General features: G+C 37.3%; 1 protein-coding gene across 1 annotated transcript; it reads left to right on the forward strand.

The window, feature by feature from the left end:
* Positions 1-1,259: 1,259 nt before the first annotated feature.
* NPFFR2 (neuropeptide FF receptor 2) lies at positions 1,260-15,097 on the forward strand. The gene is made up of 3 exons (XM_045881782.1): positions 1,260-1,587; positions 9,252-9,351; positions 14,251-15,097. Exons 1-3 carry the CDS (start codon positions 1,260-1,262, stop codon positions 15,095-15,097), a joined length of 1,275 nt encoding a protein of 424 aa, XP_045737738.1.
* Positions 15,098-19,088: the final 3,991 nt, after the last annotated feature.

Genomic DNA, 19,088 nt, shown 5'->3' on the forward strand with positions numbered 1-19,088 from the left:
TTTTAGCCATTCTGACTCGTGTGAGGTGGTATCTCATTGAGGTTTTGATTTGGATTTCCCTGATGCCGAGTGATGTTGAGCACTTTTTCATGCATCTGTTGGCCATTTGGATGTCTTCTTTAGAAAAATATCTGTTCATGTCTTCTGCCCATTTCTTGATTGGCTTATTTGTTCTTTGGGTGTTGAGTTTGATAAGTTCTTTATAGATTTTGGATACTAGCTCTTTATCTGATATGTCATGCCCAGGTTTGGTGATTTACTGGAAGGATTCTTGCTATAATATTAGCTGTGAATACACTATATGCTAAGTCCTCTGAATCCTTCCAGTAAATCATCAAACCTGGGCATGTTCTTGAGGACCTATGACACACAAGGGTGACTGCAATGTCTAGGTGAAGATATATAGATTCTAAATAAAAATATTTATTGAATACATTCTATGTGAATGGAATTATGTAAAGTGAAACCAAGGCAAGTGTGAACTTATTTTAAGAAATTCATAGTGTAGTGGCTATCCATGCATATATAAAAAGAATATTCAAGGGGTGCCTGGGTGGCTCACTTGGTTAAGCAACTGCCTTCGGCTCAGGTCATGATCCTGGAGTCCCAGGATCGAGTCCCACATTGGGCTCCCTGCTCGGTGGGGAGTCTGCTTCTCCCTCTGATCCTCCCCCTCTCATGCTTTCTGTCTCCCATTCTCTCTCAGATAAATAAATAAAGTCTTTAAAAAAAAATAAAAAGAATATTCAATTAACTGACTCAAAGCAGAATAAGGAATCTGTAAGAAGCTTATTTCAAAGACAGTTTTGAAGATGTAGATACATCATCTTGTTTAAATTGCCAGGAAAGCTAAAAACCTGTAACTTAGCCTTAAAGGAACAAGTAGGTTTTGACAGGTTATGATACCTGGAGACAGGAGAAAGGGAGTTTTAAAAGGTCTCAGAGTTTCCCTTGAAACTTTGCAAATGGATAGGAGGTGTAATAAAGTGAAATATAGAGCATATTGAGGACATAAATAATACTAATTGTTACTTATGAAACAAAGTGGAAATTTCAAATCTTCTTGGTTAAAATCCTAATAATTTGAATACTTTATTTATAACTCTGTTCCATGCAAAATTAATGGATTATTATAGAAGGACCATCAAAATCCCCTAGCATTTTAAAAGTGTTCTTTTTAAACTTGGGTACAGAACTTATGTTCTACCAGCTTCTAATTATGCTTTTTCTTTTCTACCTCTCCTTTGTTCAGATCCATCATGAGTGAGAGATGGGACTCAAACTCTTCAGAAAACTGGCATGACATTTGGAGTGTCAATGACACAAAGTATCACCTATACTCAGATATCAATATCACCTATGTGAACTACTATCTTCACCAGCCTCAAGTGGCAGCAATCTTCATTATTTCCTACTTTCTGATCTTCTTCCTGTGCATGGTGGGAAATACAGTGGTTTGCTTTACTGTAATGAGGAACAAACATATGCATACAGTCACTAATCTCTTTATCTTGAACCTGGCAATAAGTGATTTACTGGTTGGCATATTTTGTATGCCTATCACGCTGCTGGACAATATCATAGCAGGTACGTTGACTTGTGTACAGTGCAAGATGATAGCAGGAAACCTCTGTCCCCTATCCCTGCACCTATAGCAGGGCCATCCATTCATTTGCAAATATTTATGGAGTTCCAAGAATTGCTCCAGGTACCTGCCCTCATAGAGTCTACATTCTAAAGGAGGAGAAAGAAAATGAACAAATAGATATAAGTAGTTAGAGGTTAATAAGAATTAGGGATAAAAAACAAAGCAGGTGACAGAGATGAAGAGTAGAAACTCATTTTTAGAGTATTCACTGAAGGTCATCAGAAAATGAGATCTAACTTTTCTTACTAAAGACTTTGAATTTGCTTGATATAGTTCAGGGCACCTATAATGTGGTAGAAATATTATTGGTAATAGTATGTACTATAAAGTTCAAGGAAGTGTTAAGTCTGGTTTCAACGGATCCAATGTCTTCAATTTAACAGGCAGATACTGAGGCCCTCTTGTGGTTAGCTAGAAAGATTTCCAATAGTTTTTGAGGGAAGAGGGAGAAGCAGTCCCAGTGATTTCTCAAAAAGTGGTAGCTCATCAGTGATAATGTACATATGCAACACAAATAACTTCACATTGTAGTAGTGGTTAGAGTACTACCCTAGAGTACTTCTGGCCTGTATGACTACTTCTCTAGTACTACATTATATACCCTGGAAGTGCAGGGGCACTGTATCTCCAGCTCCCAGAGCCATTTTGGTGCATAGTACCTGCTTAACAAGTATTTGTTGTATTAATTAATGAACAGTATTCAAGATATTCATATTCCAAATCTGTATAAGAAAAAAAAATGATGGAAGGTGGGTGGGGGGATGGGGTAACTGGGTGATGGGCATTCAGGAGGGCACTTGAAGTAAGGAGCACTGGGTGTTGTATGCAACTGATGAATCACTGAATTCTACCTCTGAAGATAATAATACAGTATATTTAATTAAATTGAATTTAAAAAAATTTCAAATGATACCATAGTTGCATATCAAAAATATTTAGAGCAGCCATGAGCCCTATTATAGTTCTTAGCCTTTCATAGCATTATCAGTTTACTGAAGAATAAGAGGTTTCTCTTTAGAGTTAACTTCTGTTTCCTTCCTTTCTCTGGAGTGGGAGCCAGGAGAGTTTAAGAGTGCCTCTTTTAGCATCTGTACTCATAGATTCTGCATTTTTGTGAGGTCTAGCATTAAAAAAATATTTATCAAGAATGTACATTTTAAAAACAAAGGATGTACATTTTTAAGATACTGTGCTAGGCAAAAAGAATGAAAGAATTGATTTAAATTATTGTTATTGCTCTCAAGAAACTTATTTTGCCAGTAAGAAATGCTCTCAGTATCTCCCTCCTATAAGTATTTATAATGAAATTATTATCTCAACTTTTCCATACACATTATTACCCTTCCTTACCCCTGATTCCCATTCATGGGAGGCAGCCACATTCAGCATGTTGCCTTTATTTTCCGTAGTTACTCTCCTATTTCTAAGCAACCTGTTTCCATTATTATGTATTATCTTCACACTGTGGGAGATGTACTTTAGTTGTCTTAATCCTCTCCTACCACAAGAGGTAGTGTCCCTCACCAGACTCCACTGAAATGACATAGAGCAAAAGAACATAAATCCATAGAAACTGTCAGATACTGCCGAGTGTGAAGCTGGGAAAGCAGGACTGGCTGGAATCATGTACAAATGCAATCAGATGCATTTATATAGACATACAAATACACATTCACACTCTTTCCCAATGTAATTATAATATTTTGTTAAGTCAGTACGCAGAGAATACATTCCTATTGTTTCATGTAGCTTAGCCCTGCTGAGGCATGTTGAGTGCTAGGACATCAATTTCTTTCTTATAAAATGTTTTCTTGGATTTAATAAGGGCATCATGTTTTGATTTACTTAGTTTGGGGTATGTACGTATAAGTAATATATTCTCAAATTCTCTTCCAGGAGTGTTAATTTCTTGTAAATACCTTCAAACATATCAGGCAACATGTGAATTGCATCTTTTTTCTAGACATTCCCTGCCCCCCCCCTCCCACCCACCCCCTGCTCTCTACCCTTCGGTCCCTATTCAGACATCTTGCTCTGCAGGCATGGAGCTCAGCAGCTACTGCTCTGGGATGTCCCTTCACTGAGAACCTAACAATTCTCTTCACCTCTCTTAGTGCTCAATCCCCTGTTTTCTGGAGCCATGTCTTCTTTCTTGGTTTATTTGTCTATCACTTTCCTGAGAAAGTGTGCATTAAGATTTAAAAAAAAAAAAAAATTGAGATCTGGTTTGTCTGTAATTATCGTTATTCTGCCCTCATATTTGATTATAGTTAGCTGTATAAAGTATTCAAGGCTGGACATTTTAACAGAGATGTCTCTATTGTTACTCTGAGACTGATATTACTGCTAAAAAATCTAAATGACTTTACACTCTTGCTTCTTTTATCCTGATTTGCATTTTGTTTTTTCTCCTGAAAACTCCTAGAACTTCTCTTTAGCTTTAGTGTTCTGAATTTCAGGCAATTATGCCTTGGAAAAATCTTGTTATTTTTCATTTATTGTGTTGGAGACAAACCAGGTCCTTTCAATCAAAACAGAATGCTTCTTAATCCTGGGGAATTTTCTTGTATAATTCTCTTCCATTTTACTTTTTTCAATTCCTATTAGATAATAGGAATAATGGCTTGCCATTTTTTTTAATCTTTTTCATTTTCTGTTCCTCATTCCATTTTCAAAGATTTTCTCAATTTTCTCTTCTAGACATATTGAGTTCTACATTTGTCATATTTTAAATTCTTTGAACTATTTTTATTTTCTGCATGTTTCTTATACTGTCATGCACATTTCATGGACAAAATTTGTTGTATCTGAGGTTTATTTTTTTGTTTTTATTTTAATTCCAGTTAAGTGTTCTATTACTTTCAGGTGTACAATATAATGATTCAAAAATTACACACATTACCTGGTGCTTATCATGCCAAGTGCACTCCTCAATCCCCATCGCTTACTTAACTCATCCCCCCACCCACCTCCCCTCTGATGACCATCAGTTTGTTCTCTATAGTTAAGACCCTGTTGCTTGGTTTGTCTTTCTCCCTATGCTAGTTTGTTTTGTTTCTTAAATTCCGCATAGGAATGAAATCATATGGTATTTGTCTTTTTCTGACAGGCTTACTTCGCCTAGCATGATACTCTCTAGGTCCACCCATGTAGTTGCAAATGGCAAGATTTCATTTTTTTGTGTGTGTGGCTCAATAATATTCCATTGCATGCAATGGCTATTGTGTGTGTATATATATATATATATATATATATATATATCTACACACACACACAAACACCACTTTGCTTGTACACACACACATATATATACACATATACATACCACATTGCATATACATATCATTGCATATATATATATATACACACACACACACACACACACATCTTCTTTATATCTGTCTATATACCACATCTTGTTTATCCATTCATCAGTCAATGGACACCTGAGCTGTTTCCCTGATGGTAAGTGCTGATGAGCATCTTTTCATGTGCCTATTGGCCTCCTGTATGTTGTCATTGGAGAAATGCCTGTTCATGTCTTCTGCCCATTTTTTAATGGGGTTATTTGGTTTGGGGGTGTTGAGCTGTTTATCTTCTCCCATCACAGAGGTTGCCTTTTAGTTTTGTTGATTGTTTCCTTCACTGTGCCAAAGCTTTCTATTTTGATAAAGTCCCAATAGTTCATTTTTGTGTTTTCTTTGCCTCAGGAGACATATCTAGAAAAAAAGTTGCTATGATGTCAGAGAAGTTACTGCCTGTGTTCTCTTCTAGGATTTTTATGGTTTCAAGTCTTTAATACATTTCAAGTTTATTTTTGTGTATGGTATAAGAAAGTGGTCCAGTTTTCCCAACACTATTTGTTGAAGAGACTGTCTTTTTCCCATTGGATATTCTTTCCTGCTTTGCTGAAGATTAACTGGCTATATAATTGTGGGTTTATTTTTGGGTTTTCTATTTTGTTTCATTGATCTATGTGTCTAATTTTCTGCCAGTACAATACTGTTTTGATTACTACAGCTTTGTAATATAACTTGAAGTCCAGAATTGTGATGCCTCCAGCTTTGCTTTTCTTTTTCAAGATTGCTTTGGTTATTTGGGGTCTTTTGTGGTTCCATATAAATTTTAGGATTGTTTGTTCTAGTTCTGTGAAAAATGATGTTTGTATTTTGATAGGCATTGGAAGTATAATGTCTTTCATCTGTTTTATGGTTTTCAGAGTATAGGTCTTTCACCTCTTTGGTTAGGTTTCTTCCTAGGTATCTTATTATTTGTGGTGCAATTTTAAATGGGATTGTTTTCTTAATTTCTCTTTCTGCTGCTTCATTACTAGTATATAGAAATGCAACAGATTTCTGTACATTGATTTTGTATCCTTTACTGAATTCGTGTATCAGTTCTAGCAGTTTTTTGGCATAGTCTTTCAGATTTTCAGTATAGAGTATCAGGTCATCTGCAAATAGTGAAAGTTTTACTTTTTCCTTACTGATTTGGATGCCTTTTACTTCTTTTTCTTGTCTGATTGCTGTGCTTAGGACTTATGGTACTATGTTGAAAAAAAAGTGGTGAGAGTGGACATCCTTCTCTTATTCCTGATCTTAGGAGAAGAGCTCTCAGTTTTTCCTCATTAAGGATGATGTTAGCTGTGAGCTTTCCATATACGGCCTTTATTATGTTGAGGTATGTTCCCTCCAAACCTACTTTCCTGAAGGGTTTTTATCATGAATGGATATTGAATCTTGTCAAATGCTTTTTCTGCCGTTATTGAAATGATCATATGGTTTTTACCCTTTCTCTTACTGATATATCATGTTAATTGATTTGTGAATATTGAACCACCCTTGCAGCCCAGGAATAAATCCCACTTGGTTGTGGTGAATAATTTTTTTTAACGTATTGTAGGATTTTGCTAGTATTTTGTTGACGATTTTTGCATCTGTGCTTATCAGAGATACTGGCTTATAGTTCCCGTTTTCATGGTGTCTTTATCGGGTTTTGGTATTAGGGTAATGCTGGCCCCATACAATGAATTTGGAAATTTTGAATGGTTTGAGGAGAATAGGTATTAACTCTTCATCTTGAAGCCATCTGGTCCTGGACTTTTGTCAGGAATTTGTGATTACTGATTCAATTTCTTTGTTGTGTAATTGGTCTGTTCAAATTTTCTATTTCTCCCTGTTTCAGTTTTGGTAGGTTATATGTTTCTAGGAATTTATCCATTTCTTCTAGGTTGTATATTCTCATAACTGTTTTGTATTTCTGTGGTGTTGGTTGTTTTCTTTTTTTCTCATTTGTAATTTTGTGTCCTTTCTCCTTGATACATCTGACTATTTTCATCTACTTGATTTTTCCTATTTGTTATAGTCACTTCTATATTTGAGGTTTCCCTTATGTCAATTGCTACTTAGCTGCTTGTGTTTCAAAGTGAGACACAGTGTGGCTGTCTTGGACCTCTGCGTGCCTCAGGTTTGAGGTTCGGCCCACTCTCACATTCATTGGGAAATCCATGACTGTCAAAATCTGCACATTAGTGTTCTTGGAAGGATCACATTCCCCAGAAGGAAATTCTCTGATCTATTGCCAGAGGAATCATAATACTGGCTGAATTCCAGAGCTCAGTGGGTCCCTGGGCAACAGAACTGAGTGCAGAGCATATATTTTTACTTAATCCTTCTGCATCATTGTGGTACCCACCCCACCTGTACCTGGTGAGTCAGAGTCTAGAGCCCCTTTGCTTCCACCTCCTCAGAATAACTTCCATCCTTCTGCTGGCCAGGGGAAAAGCAAGTGGCATCTGGTTACATTTATTCATAATTCAGCCCATTGTGTTATTTTCCCAGCTTCACATTTTTTCCAGTTGAGTTTTCTTTTCCCTAGTGCTTTCATTTTAGTGGAATTTAGTGAGGGAGGTAAGATAAATCATATGCTTATTTTTTTTTTTAAAGATTTTATTTATTTGAGAGAGAGAATGAGAGAGAGCACATGAGAGGGGGTAGGGTCAGAGGGAGAAGCAGACTCCCTGCCGAGCAGGAGCCCGATGCGGGACTTGATCCAGGGACTCCAGGATCATGACCTGAGCCACCCAGGCGCCCCCCCCCCTTTTTTTTTTTTTGACCAAAGGCTATTCACACTCCTTTTTGCTTTTTTTGTTTAATATTGTAACAGCCCAATAATTTTAGGACTGGAAAAACATGCTCTCTCTTGGTTTCTATTCAGTAGAGTCACTCAAGCATCTATTTTAAGATGGTCTGGATAGATGACAAAATATTTTCTTTTAGATATGCTTGGATTATTTAGATTTGGGGGGAATATTTTAAATTAGGTAAAATTGGGGTGCCTGAGTGGCTCAGTTGGTTAAGCGTCTGCCTTCGGCTCAGGTCATGATCCCAGAGTCCTAGGACCTAGCCCCACGTCGGGCTTCCTGCTCAGTGGGGAGCCTGCTTCTCACTCTCCCTCTGTCTGCCACTCTCTCTGTCAAATAAATAAATAAAATCTAAAAAAAAGAGGTAAAAATAAATTGCATGATCTTTTAAAAAAAAAAATGAATGTTGCCTTATCTTTTAGGAAACTAGAATAGTTGCTTACTTTCCTGTAATAGCAGATGGGTGGTTATTTCCTTTATAAACAAACATTTCAGTAAATGAGGTTTGATAAGAAAGTAATTCAAATAGACTACTTTTGTAAAGTGCTCTTGCTTCTCAAAGTATGTTTTAGGCTGCTATAACAAAATACCATAGAAAATAAATGTCTGTTGTTTAAGCCACCTAGTCTATTTCAGAGGCTAGAAGTCGGAGATCAGGGTGATACATGGTCAGGTGGTTGGTGAGGGTCCTTTTTTTTGGTTTGTAGACAGCCACCTTCTTGCTGTGTGCTCGCATGGACTTTCCTCAGTGCATGTTCATGGAAAGGAAAGCTCTCTTCTTCTAATGGCACTAATCCCATCATGTGGGTACCACCCTTGTGGTACTATCTATTTTCCAGAGGCCCCTCCTCCAAATACACTAAGGCTTCAATATATGCATTTGAATGGGGAGGGGGTACAAACATTCACTCTATATTATATATGAATAAATATTTATTCTACATGTACCTCCTGTTCCTCATAATTTATGGGGTATATTTCCAAATTATAAAACCAATATTCTGCCTGTCTTATTCATTTAAAGGGCTTTACTGAATAAGGGTTAATGGTTTAGGCTCTGGAACCATACAGCTGGGGTTGAAATCCTAAGTATGCTAACTAACAGTGGCAAGGTATGTGATATTTGTGTATTTATTACCTATTCTATATCATGAGGAGGAGAATAAAGCCTTCGAAAGCCTGTTTGGGGAATTAGATAAGTTAATAGGTACAAAGCACTTACTACAGTGCCTAGAAGTTGTAACTGACACTAGTAGTAGTATATTAAAGTTATAATTAAGTTCTGACATTATTAGTGGTATACTAAAAACAGCTCTGGAGATATTAATGAAAATAATGGAAAACAATGTTCCCTGGATGTCATTTAGGAAATAGTTGCATCAGTTTTGATTTCATGCTTTTCTGTTCATATTTTAAAAAATATATATGATCTATTCAAAGACTGTTTCACATCCCTTTCAGGATGGCCCTTTGGAAGCACAATGTGCAAGATCAGTGGATTCATCCAGGGAATATCAGTTGCGGCTTCAGTCTTTACTTTAGTTGCGATAGCTGTGGATAGGTAAGTCAGCACCAAAATCTGAATCTAGTGAAAAACGTATAACCTACTAAATTCAGTTATACCTGCCCAATATTATAATATCTACTCTTTTAAGAGCATGGCATATATCTGCTAAAGGTTCAGTAATAAAATAAAACTATTAAAATTTCCATTTTTTAAATTAAATAATTAGGATGACATGTGTCTTAGTTTGGGCTGCTGTCACAAGATGCCATAGAGTATGTGTCTGAAACAACAGAAATTTATTTCTCACAGTTCTGGAGGCTGGGCAGTCCAAGGTCAGGATGCCAGGAGCTTCTGTGTCTGGTGAGAGACCTTTTCCTGGTTTGCAAAAGGCCATCCTCTCTGTGGAACCAGGAGCTCTAGTCTCCTCTTTTTACACTAATCCCATCATGGGGACACCACCCTTTTGATCTCATCTGAACCGAATTACCTCCATCTACCATTTGAAACCCTAACCCTTATTCAAGGTATGAATTTTGGGGGGACACAAACATAAAATCCATAACATCATAGTTATACTGTTTTTCACTAGAACCTTCACTTTTCTAATGGTGGAAAATGTGGTGAAATAAATCTGAAATTTTATCCAGATTTTAAGAGAAAATGTACTAATACATTCATTTACACATAGTGTTGAGGTGTGCCTGTCCTGGGCTGTATATCATCTAAAACATATCAGACAGGGGCACCTGGGTGACTCAGATGTTAGGTGTCTGCCTTCAGCTCAGGTCACAATCTCCAGGTCCTAGGATTGAGCCCCAGGTCGGGCTCTCTGTTCCTCAAATGGATAAATAAAATCTTAAAACAAATTAGACAAAGTGCTGCCTAAAGAGACAGACACATTAACAAATACTTAATAATACTCTCTAACATAACAACTGTACAAAGGAGAAAGTGATCAAGTTACCTCTCAGGACAGAGAGTGTTGGGTTCACATCCTGATCCCTCAAGATTTAGAAATTAACCTTGAGAAGAAACAGAGGAAAGAGCATCTCTTAAGACAGGGATATATACCCCTCATCAGGCTCCCTGCTCGGCAGGAAGCCTGCTTCTCCCTCTCCCACTCCCCCTGCTTGTGTTCCCTCTCTGGCTGTGTCTCTCTCTCTCTGTCAAATAAAAAGAAAGAAAGGGATATATATATATAGGGCACTTGAAATAGGAGGATATTTATCAAGAAAAGTGCAGAGAGGCAGGCCAGCTAGAACATGGGAGGGTGGAATGGCGGATTAGGTGTGACCACACGTAGGTTTTCCATGGGCCTGTCTTCCATTTGTCCTGAAGACAGCAGGGAGCTACTGAAGTCTTTTATACAGGGGAATAATGACTAGATTTTCATTTTAGAAAAACAGAAAGGGTTTGGAGTTATGTAAGATTGGAGAAAGGAAGAACAGTTAAACTTTTGTAACAACCAAGATGGGAGAGGATGTAAGGCAATGGCAATTGAGAGAGATTTGAGAGGGAAACTGAACAATGACCCCCAAAATTGTTGACATCAAAAAACAACTTGGTAGATTCTATTTTCAATATAAATCTAAGACCCTATCTTATAGATCTAGCTTTTTGGTTTCCATGTAGAGAGAATAGAATTTACAATATATGCTAACCAAGAAATGCCAAAGATAGCTTTTTACATTAAAATTTGGGAGCTATTTCCAAATTTACTACATCCTGTTACTACTACTTTTTTGCATACTAATTTATACTAGTAAATAATGCTACTACTAAATTATTTTGTTATGAATGTTTGTAATACTATTACAATTATTTATCTCTACCATGAATAAAAAAATATCCTTTGCATTTTCTACTTGAATCTTGAGCTTATCAGGTTTACTTTCACATTGCATTTAGTATTAAATATCCCTAAGTTACTCTTTCACTGTTACAGAGATTTCATTTTAAAAAGGTTAAAACAATAAGTATATTCAATGGATAACTGTATGCTGGCTAAAATCAATTAACTAGGTCAATGTATATCAAAATGCATAAATCTCAAAAGCATACAATCTCAAAGCTATAAAATGATACATATAATATGGTGCCATAATATAGAATTTAAAATGTTCTAAATGCAGACTAATACTGTCAAAGCATAAAAACATCGACAGGATGGAATAGGATTAGGATTGAATAGAGCTACCAAAAAATTTCATCTGTATCTCTCACATTTTAGGTCTTTTAAAAAGTGATGAAACCATGGTTCCCCTGCCGTGACATACCCTTTGCTCTCTGCCTTCCCATCCATGTATCATTTCTCTATAGTTTCAGTTATCTATTGCAATATAACAAGTCACCTCCCAAGACAAACCACTTAGTGGCTCATGATGCTCATGAATTTATGATGAGGGAAGCTTCACTGATTGGAAACATATACCTTGTCTCTGCTCCACTTGGCATCAGAGAGGGAGTTCTAGGGCCAGGAATGCAGCCTTTCCCTTATGTTGGTGCCCAGACTGGGAAGACTTGAACAGCTAGGAGATAGAACTGGGGCTTTTCAAGCCCTACATGGGCTCCACTGCATGGCAGGTTCAAGGTAGCTGAACTTCTATCAGTCCAAGGCATGTGTGTCCTAAGAGAACATGCCAGTGAAAGTCATGCAGTGTCCCTTCTGCATCCTATTCATTAGAAGTGAGTCACAAAGTCCATTCAATGGACTTTGGAAGGCATGTTCAAGAATTTAGACCTGTTTTAAAACCACCGCACCTTCATCTCTCAACTACTGGCACCCAAATGCCTTTTTCAGGGTCTCTTCTACAAAAAAAATCTCCCAAACCTATTTCTCTAGATTAAGTCTTTCTCCTAAATTTCATATTTATGTTTCTGAATAATTTCACCTGAACATCCAACAACAACCACCTCTAAACAGACCCAGAATTGAACTTTCTTCACTACCAGTCCTCCACAAAAAAAACTAAACGAAAAGCTCTTTTTCTCATTTTCCCCAGTCAGGGAATGGCAGGATCACATATCCAATCTAAGTGAAAATCTTGAGATTTATCCTTGAACCTTCCTTTTCTCTCCAACTTCTTTCTAGTCACTCTTTAAATCCCATCAGTTCTGGGTGCTCACTGGTCCTGAACAAGGCACTATCCCCCATTGCTTGAGCTAGAATACTGAGATTTTTTTTTTTCCCTAACCGGTTGTCATGATTAATTTTATTTGACTGTGTCACGGGGAGCCCAGATATTTGGTCAAACATTATTCTGGGTGTGTCTGGTTGGACTAACATTTGAATCAATAGGCTGAGTAAAAGATTGAGCTCCCTAATCTGGGTGGCCCTTATTCAATCAGCTGAAGGCCCAAATACAAACAAACAGAAAGGCTGACCTTCCTGCAAGTAAGAGAGTATTCCTCCTGCCTGACTTTTTGAGCTGAGGCCTCAGTCTTTCTTTTTCTGTCTTCTGACTAGAACTACATTAGCTCTTCTGGGGTTTGAGCCTGATGGCTTTTAGAGTGTAACATATCCATGGCTGTCCTGTTCTCAAGCCTTTGGATATGAACTGGAACTATACCATTGGCTCTCCTGTGTCTCCATTTTGCCCCAACTGCAGATCTTGGGACTTCTCAACTTCCATAACCGCATGAGCCAATCCCTTAAAATAAATATCTTTCTATATATTTATACATACTGTTGGCTCTGTTCCCCTAGAGAACCCTGACTAATGCAATGGCCAAGTCTAAACTCTAGCATGATTTTAGCATAATTACACAATATTTTCATTGACTATTTCCTGGCAGAGAGCATTTTCTTCATGTTCATCTTTGTCTATTTGTTGAATAAACGAAAAAATATATGAAGCCCCAATAGTTGGTTTACAAAAAGAACAAGATACCTAGAATTGTGCCTATGAAGTTACCCATAATTTAAGGATGAGTAGATGGGGAGACTCATTAATTAGAAGACTAAAAGAAAATTTGGAGGTTAAGACAGCAGACTTTACACGTGAAATAAAGGACAACAGAGCAAGCAATGTTCAAGTTAATTAGTATATGAAGAGATGTCAGATAAATTAATATGGAGTTGCTGCTGAGCCACTAAAAGCTTTGTTTTCTTATCTGCAGATCTGGAAAGTAATAATTTTCATATTTCCACTTTACAGAGTCATTACAAAAATGAAAGATTAAATAGGTGATAGTACTTTGAAAAATATAGTATTATATAGATGTATATGGTATGATTATAACTATCATAGTGAGTATGAATAATGCCGAGACTCGCAGTAGCAAAATTGCAGTTAAATGAAATCAGGGTTATGCTAGGTACTGACATTGAATTTCCATGCTCATCAGAGGACATAGAACTTCTGGAAGGCATGTAATCAGAACTCGTAATGGAAACTCTCAGACTGTTATAGCTGTGAATCAAGCACCAAAACACTTAGTGGCCTGAAACAAAAATGCTTAAACATTTGTCATGATTCTATGGTTTGGTTGGGTGCCTCTGTGTCATCACTCAGGCTTCTATTTATGTCATGCTTGCTAATGTTCATTTGGCCAAGCACAAAGCACAGAAGGTCATGAAGGAGAGTTTAACAATATGGACTTATGTGTAGTTGTGGGCAAGATTTTTTTACTTTTTCTAAGCCTATTTTGCCATCTTTTAAGTGGGGAAGTTTAAAAAGAGTCTGGAACAGAATACTAAATATTCATGTTCAATATCTGCTAGTTACCACAGTCACCTATTATTAATAGTGACTAATATAGTGTCTGACACTCAACTTATTCATATTTTGAGTTGAAATTTGTATCACTCACAAAAAATATCAATGCATGCTTCTCTATTGCTAATGGTAACTTTGTTTTTGAGGGGAACATGAGTGGGAGAATTAAATTTAATTCACAACTTGGTCAGAAGGTATAAGGCAGTGCTCCACTGATACTTGCCTTTAACTACAGGTTCCGGTGCATTGTCTACCCTTTTAAACCAAAGCTCACTATCAAGACAGCATTTGTCATTATTGTGATCATTTGGGTCCTGGCCATTGCCATTATGTCCCCATCTGCAATAATGTTACATGTACAAGAAGAAAAATTTTACCAAGTGAGACTCAACTCCCAGAATAAAACCAGTCCAGTCTACTGGTGCCGGGAAGACTGGCCAAATCAGGAAATGAGGAAGATCTACACCACTGTGCTGTTTGCCAACATCTACCTGGTTCCCCTGTCCCTCATTGTCATCATGTATGGAAGGATTGGAATTTCACTCTTCAAGATGACGGCGCCCCACACAGACAAACGGAACCAGGAACAGTGGCACATGGTGTCGAAGAAGAAGAAGGTCATTAAAATGCTCCTGATCGTGGCCCTGCTTTTTATTCTCTCCTGGCTGCCTCTGTGGACACTGATGATGCTCTCAGACTACACTGACCTGTCTCCAAATGAACTGCAGGTCATCAACATCTACATCTACCCTTTTGCACACTGGCTGGCCTTTTGCAACAGCAGCGTCAATCCCATCATTTATGGTTTCTTCAATGAGAATTTTCACCGTGCTTTCCAAGATGCTTTTCACCTCCAGCTCTGCCAAAAAAGAGCAAAAGCCAAGGAAACCTACGCCCTAAGAGCTAAAGACAATGTGATTATAAATGCATCTCATCAGTTAGCCCAGGGACCTACTGTTCAAAATGCACATGAGGAAAATTTGCCGTGTAGGAAAAGTGCTGAAAAACCCAAACAAGAATTGACGATGGAAGAATTAGGGGAAGCTATCCACAGCAATGAGATTTTAAAAGAGCTGGTATGATGATTTTAACTATACTGTGTGTTATATATAGAAATACTCTTGCTTTAGCTTTGTACTTCAATTGTTTCTGAGAATGTTCTAAAGAAAAAATGTACTAAAAGACCTCTATGAACAGAAATGAAAAAAAAAGCAGTCTTATGTTCATATTCAATCTTATGGTATATAAAATATATAGATACTCACATACAAATTTGCCTGGATAAAACCATTTTCTAGGAATAATTTTCAAAGCTTGACCTTTTCCATTTTAGCCTTTTGTATATGAGTCAACCATGTGTATTATGGGTATACCAATAAACACAACATACACACACACCCATTTTCCCCAAATGGTGATAAATGGGCAATTCTTTGCATAAGAGTACATTTTGTCAATTCCATCTTTGCTTTTGGAGTTTGTATTTTAAAAGCACAAATAATTCTGCAGTCTAAAATTCCCTTAGCTTTCTTAGAACTAAGAACTACAATAGCAAATAGACACTATTTCTTTGTGTTTAAAGGTTGATTTTTTTCTTTTAACGAATATAAAGTTGGTGAAATCATAACATTGTTGGCTTTTTAATATTTTCATAAATAGGGGCGCCTGTGTGGCTCAGTTGGTTAAACATCCGACTCTTGTCAAATATTTTTTATTATTTTTAGTTTTTGATTTCAGCTCAGGTCATGATCTCCAGGTCCTGGGATCCAGCCTGTGTTGGGCTCCCAGCTCAGCAGGAAGTCTGCTTCTCCTTCTGTCTGCCCCTCCCCCTGCTCGTGCTCTCTCTCAGAATGAATAAAATTCATGCACTAGCTGAACCCATGTTTTTTTTTTTTTTTTTAAAGATTTTATTTATTTATTTATTTGACAGAGAGAGAGATAGCGAGAGCAGGAACACAAGCAGGGGGAGTGGGAGAGCGAGAAGCAGGCTTCCAGCCGAGCAGGGAGCCCGATGTGGGACTCGATCCCAGGACCCTGGGATCATGACCTGAGCCACCCAGGCACCCCTGAACCCATGTTTCTTACAGAGATGACTCAGGACCCCAATTTGCCCCCCTCTCTGAGAGAATCTCTGACATAAAGAAGCAAATCCTCGAACAATGCAGCAGTTGGCAGAAGAATGACAACTCTCCTCTCTAGTGCTTAGTCAAAGATGTTCAACAATCATTAAAAGACTCCCATAAAGTCTGTACAGAACAGGACCAATTATTCCAGATTTCCTGCTGGGCACAGCATTTAAACCCGGCACTCTTACTGAATTTATAAGTTAGTACCACTGTTAAAAAGAGACTTGCAAACCCTTGGATTCTGCTATGTTTCAATTATGTAATGATAACAGCTGTAAATGCTAGCTTTTACTGTAGGGTGAGATTAGTCCCTAGAAAATTTGAAAATATAATAGTTTGGCAAACAAAAATAAATCTCTTGGTTTAGACCTATTGTGTTTTTCCAGTCATTTATGTGGTTCAAGCTAAAAGTCTTTCAACATTATAGGCCTTTGAGAAAATAACTGTTGAGTTTTCAACTGAATTGAGCTATGCAATATCTTAATATACAAGTGTTATTTCCTGCAACCAGGAAGGGCAACTTCTGAAGTTTATGTATAGAATTTGATCTTATATTCCTTTGCCCTCATTTACTAAAATACTATGGGCGGTAGATGTTGAAGACTATTTTGTTAGACTATTTTCTGATGGGCATCCTCACATTCTACCAGCACCTCAAACTCATAACTAAACCCCACACCCGTACCTGTCATCAACCTACCTTTTACCCACTTTAACCCCCTTTCACATGTGTGTTTCCACCAACAGTCTGCTTATGACCATGCAGGTATTCTCTAAGGTGATATATATATATATATTTTTTTTTTAAAGATTTTATTTATTTATTTGACAGAGAGAGACACAGCAAGAGAGGCAACACAAGCAGGGGGAGTGGGAGAGGGAGAAGCAGGCTTCCCGCTGAGCAGGGAGCCTGATGTGGGGCTCGATCCCAGGACCCCGTGATCATGACCTGAGCCGAAGGCAGACGCTTAACGACTGAGCCACCCAGGTGCCCCAGTGATATATTTTCTTGACCACGCTCATTTTCTTGAGTCCTCACAAACAGAGTTGTTAATATCCATATTTTTACTAACAACCTGTTCAAGACAACCTAAGCCACAGAGTATTGTTTCCACACCTTTAGACCCAGTGGAATTTGCCTGACTGGATTTCAAAATTTCTTGGGATTGGCGAATGCTTTTTCTTCCATGTTCTCCCTTTTTGACAGATATGCCATAGAACTGTTACTCTATGCTTGTATGCATGTTTTGGGAGCAAATAACCTGCTTCTTTAGTTTTAGAGGTCCATAGATGGACAGAAATTGTGCCACTAAATTTGTGGTATTCTTTCTTATAGTTAATTCTTTGGTACAAAGTGTATTTTTCATAAGAGAAAAATATAAATGTTTTTATAGTGTTTAAGCCGTTTTTCCATTCAATCATCTCTCTGCCTGGTTTGTGCTCTAGCTCCTTAAGGGATTCGAGACAGAGAATGCCCTCCCTTCTAGGTAGCAGCCAGCTCTACTGGATTGGTTGCCTGTGCTACTCCCTCGCTTAGGGACTGTGCTGTGATGCATTGCCTCCCTCTGGGTAGGAAGTTTGGGGGGTGGGGGTGGGGGTGGGAAATGGCCTTTGAATTATACCATGCACAGATTAAACACAAGTTCAATTCAGCAAACAAATTCATAAAATAAGAAAAATCCAGCTCTGATGAACTTGTACTCCGAAGAACATAAAAAGCTATATGAATTTCAGTATAGATATGTTTTATGTTTCAGTTTCTAATCACAACATGGAACAAGGATCAGCATGGTCAGTGGTTAAGGCCAGCATGGCACAAAGGTAGTATGTGTGGTAGTTAGGATGACAGATATTAGAGAAGGGCAGACAGGTTCAAATCAAGGATTCTCTGCTTGTTACCAACTGCATGAGTATGTGCAAATTACTTAATCCCTCTGTGTGCTGGTGTCTTCGTCTGTAAAATGGAGTGATAATAGTACCTGTTCATAAGGTTGTCCTTAAATGAGTTATATTACATAAAGCATTTGAAACAGTGCTTAGTCTTCAAATAATCATGTGTGTAATTTATGTACCAAATATTCAAGTGGAAAAAGTCAAATTTCTTACTGGATAAAAAAATAAAAGTAAAGGGAGTTTCTTCACTTGATACATAATCCCTGAGTATTTGCATATAAGCTTTTACTTATGTCACATACTGACTGACTTACAGAGGCTGACATATATATGTAACATATAAAGTGAAAATGGATAAAAGTAAATGTAAGTGAACGTCTCAAGCCTGGAGGAAAGACAGTGGGCTAAAGATGGATAAGAAATATGCATCACTTCTCTGTACATAGCATATGTGTTTTGTCATGTATTTGTCTTCCTCTTTAAACTATGGACTTTTGAGGGTGAAGAAGCAGCTTTTTAATCTTTGCATCTCTAGAGCTCAGCATGTTGTCCTGAACATGCAGGTGAATAATAACTGATTTTAAGTAAATTGAATATCAGAACAAGTATTCTTATGCATTTGTTACTATACCATCTTCATTAGGATAGAACATTATGATCTGTAACTGTGAATTGTAATAAAATAAATAAAACATTTCCCTGGTAAGAACTATTGTTTTTCAATTAAATATTTCTCATAAATACATTACTGAACAGTACTTTTGATTTTACTGTAAAATCCAAAGTGTAATGATGAGTAAAATTTCAGATAAAGAACTTTGCCAGGAATTTTATTACTAGTTTTTTAAATAAGTTATTTAATTTCTGAAAATATATTTTAAAAATTTTAGAGTCTGACTTCTGAGTAAGATGGTGGAGTAGGAGGATCCTAAGCTTACCTCATCCTATGGATATACCTAGATAACACCCACATCCATGTAAATAACCCAGAAAACAACCCAAAGACTGGCAGAACAGACTCTCTATACCTAAATGTAGAGAAGTAGGCCACGTC

The sequence above is a fragment of the Mirounga angustirostris genome, unplaced genomic scaffold, assembly GCF_029215605.1.
Source record: "Mirounga angustirostris isolate CCGP_5_RB_7025 unplaced genomic scaffold, mMirAng1.0.hap1 SCAF_2, whole genome shotgun sequence".
Lineage (NCBI taxonomy): Eukaryota > Metazoa > Chordata > Mammalia > Carnivora > Phocidae > Mirounga > Mirounga angustirostris.

Coding starts and splice junctions, on each gene's coding strand:
- NPFFR2 (XM_045881782.1), top strand. CDS start 1,260: ATGAGTGAGAGATGGGACTCAAACTCTTCAGAAAACTGGCATGACATT. Junction 1,588..9,251: donor GCTGGACAATATCATAGCAG/GTACGTTGACTT, acceptor CATCCCTTTCAG/GATGGCCCTTTGGAAGCACA. Junction 9,352..14,250: donor GTTGCGATAGCTGTGGATAG/GTAAGTCAGCAC, acceptor CTTTAACTACAG/GTTCCGGTGCATTGTCTACC.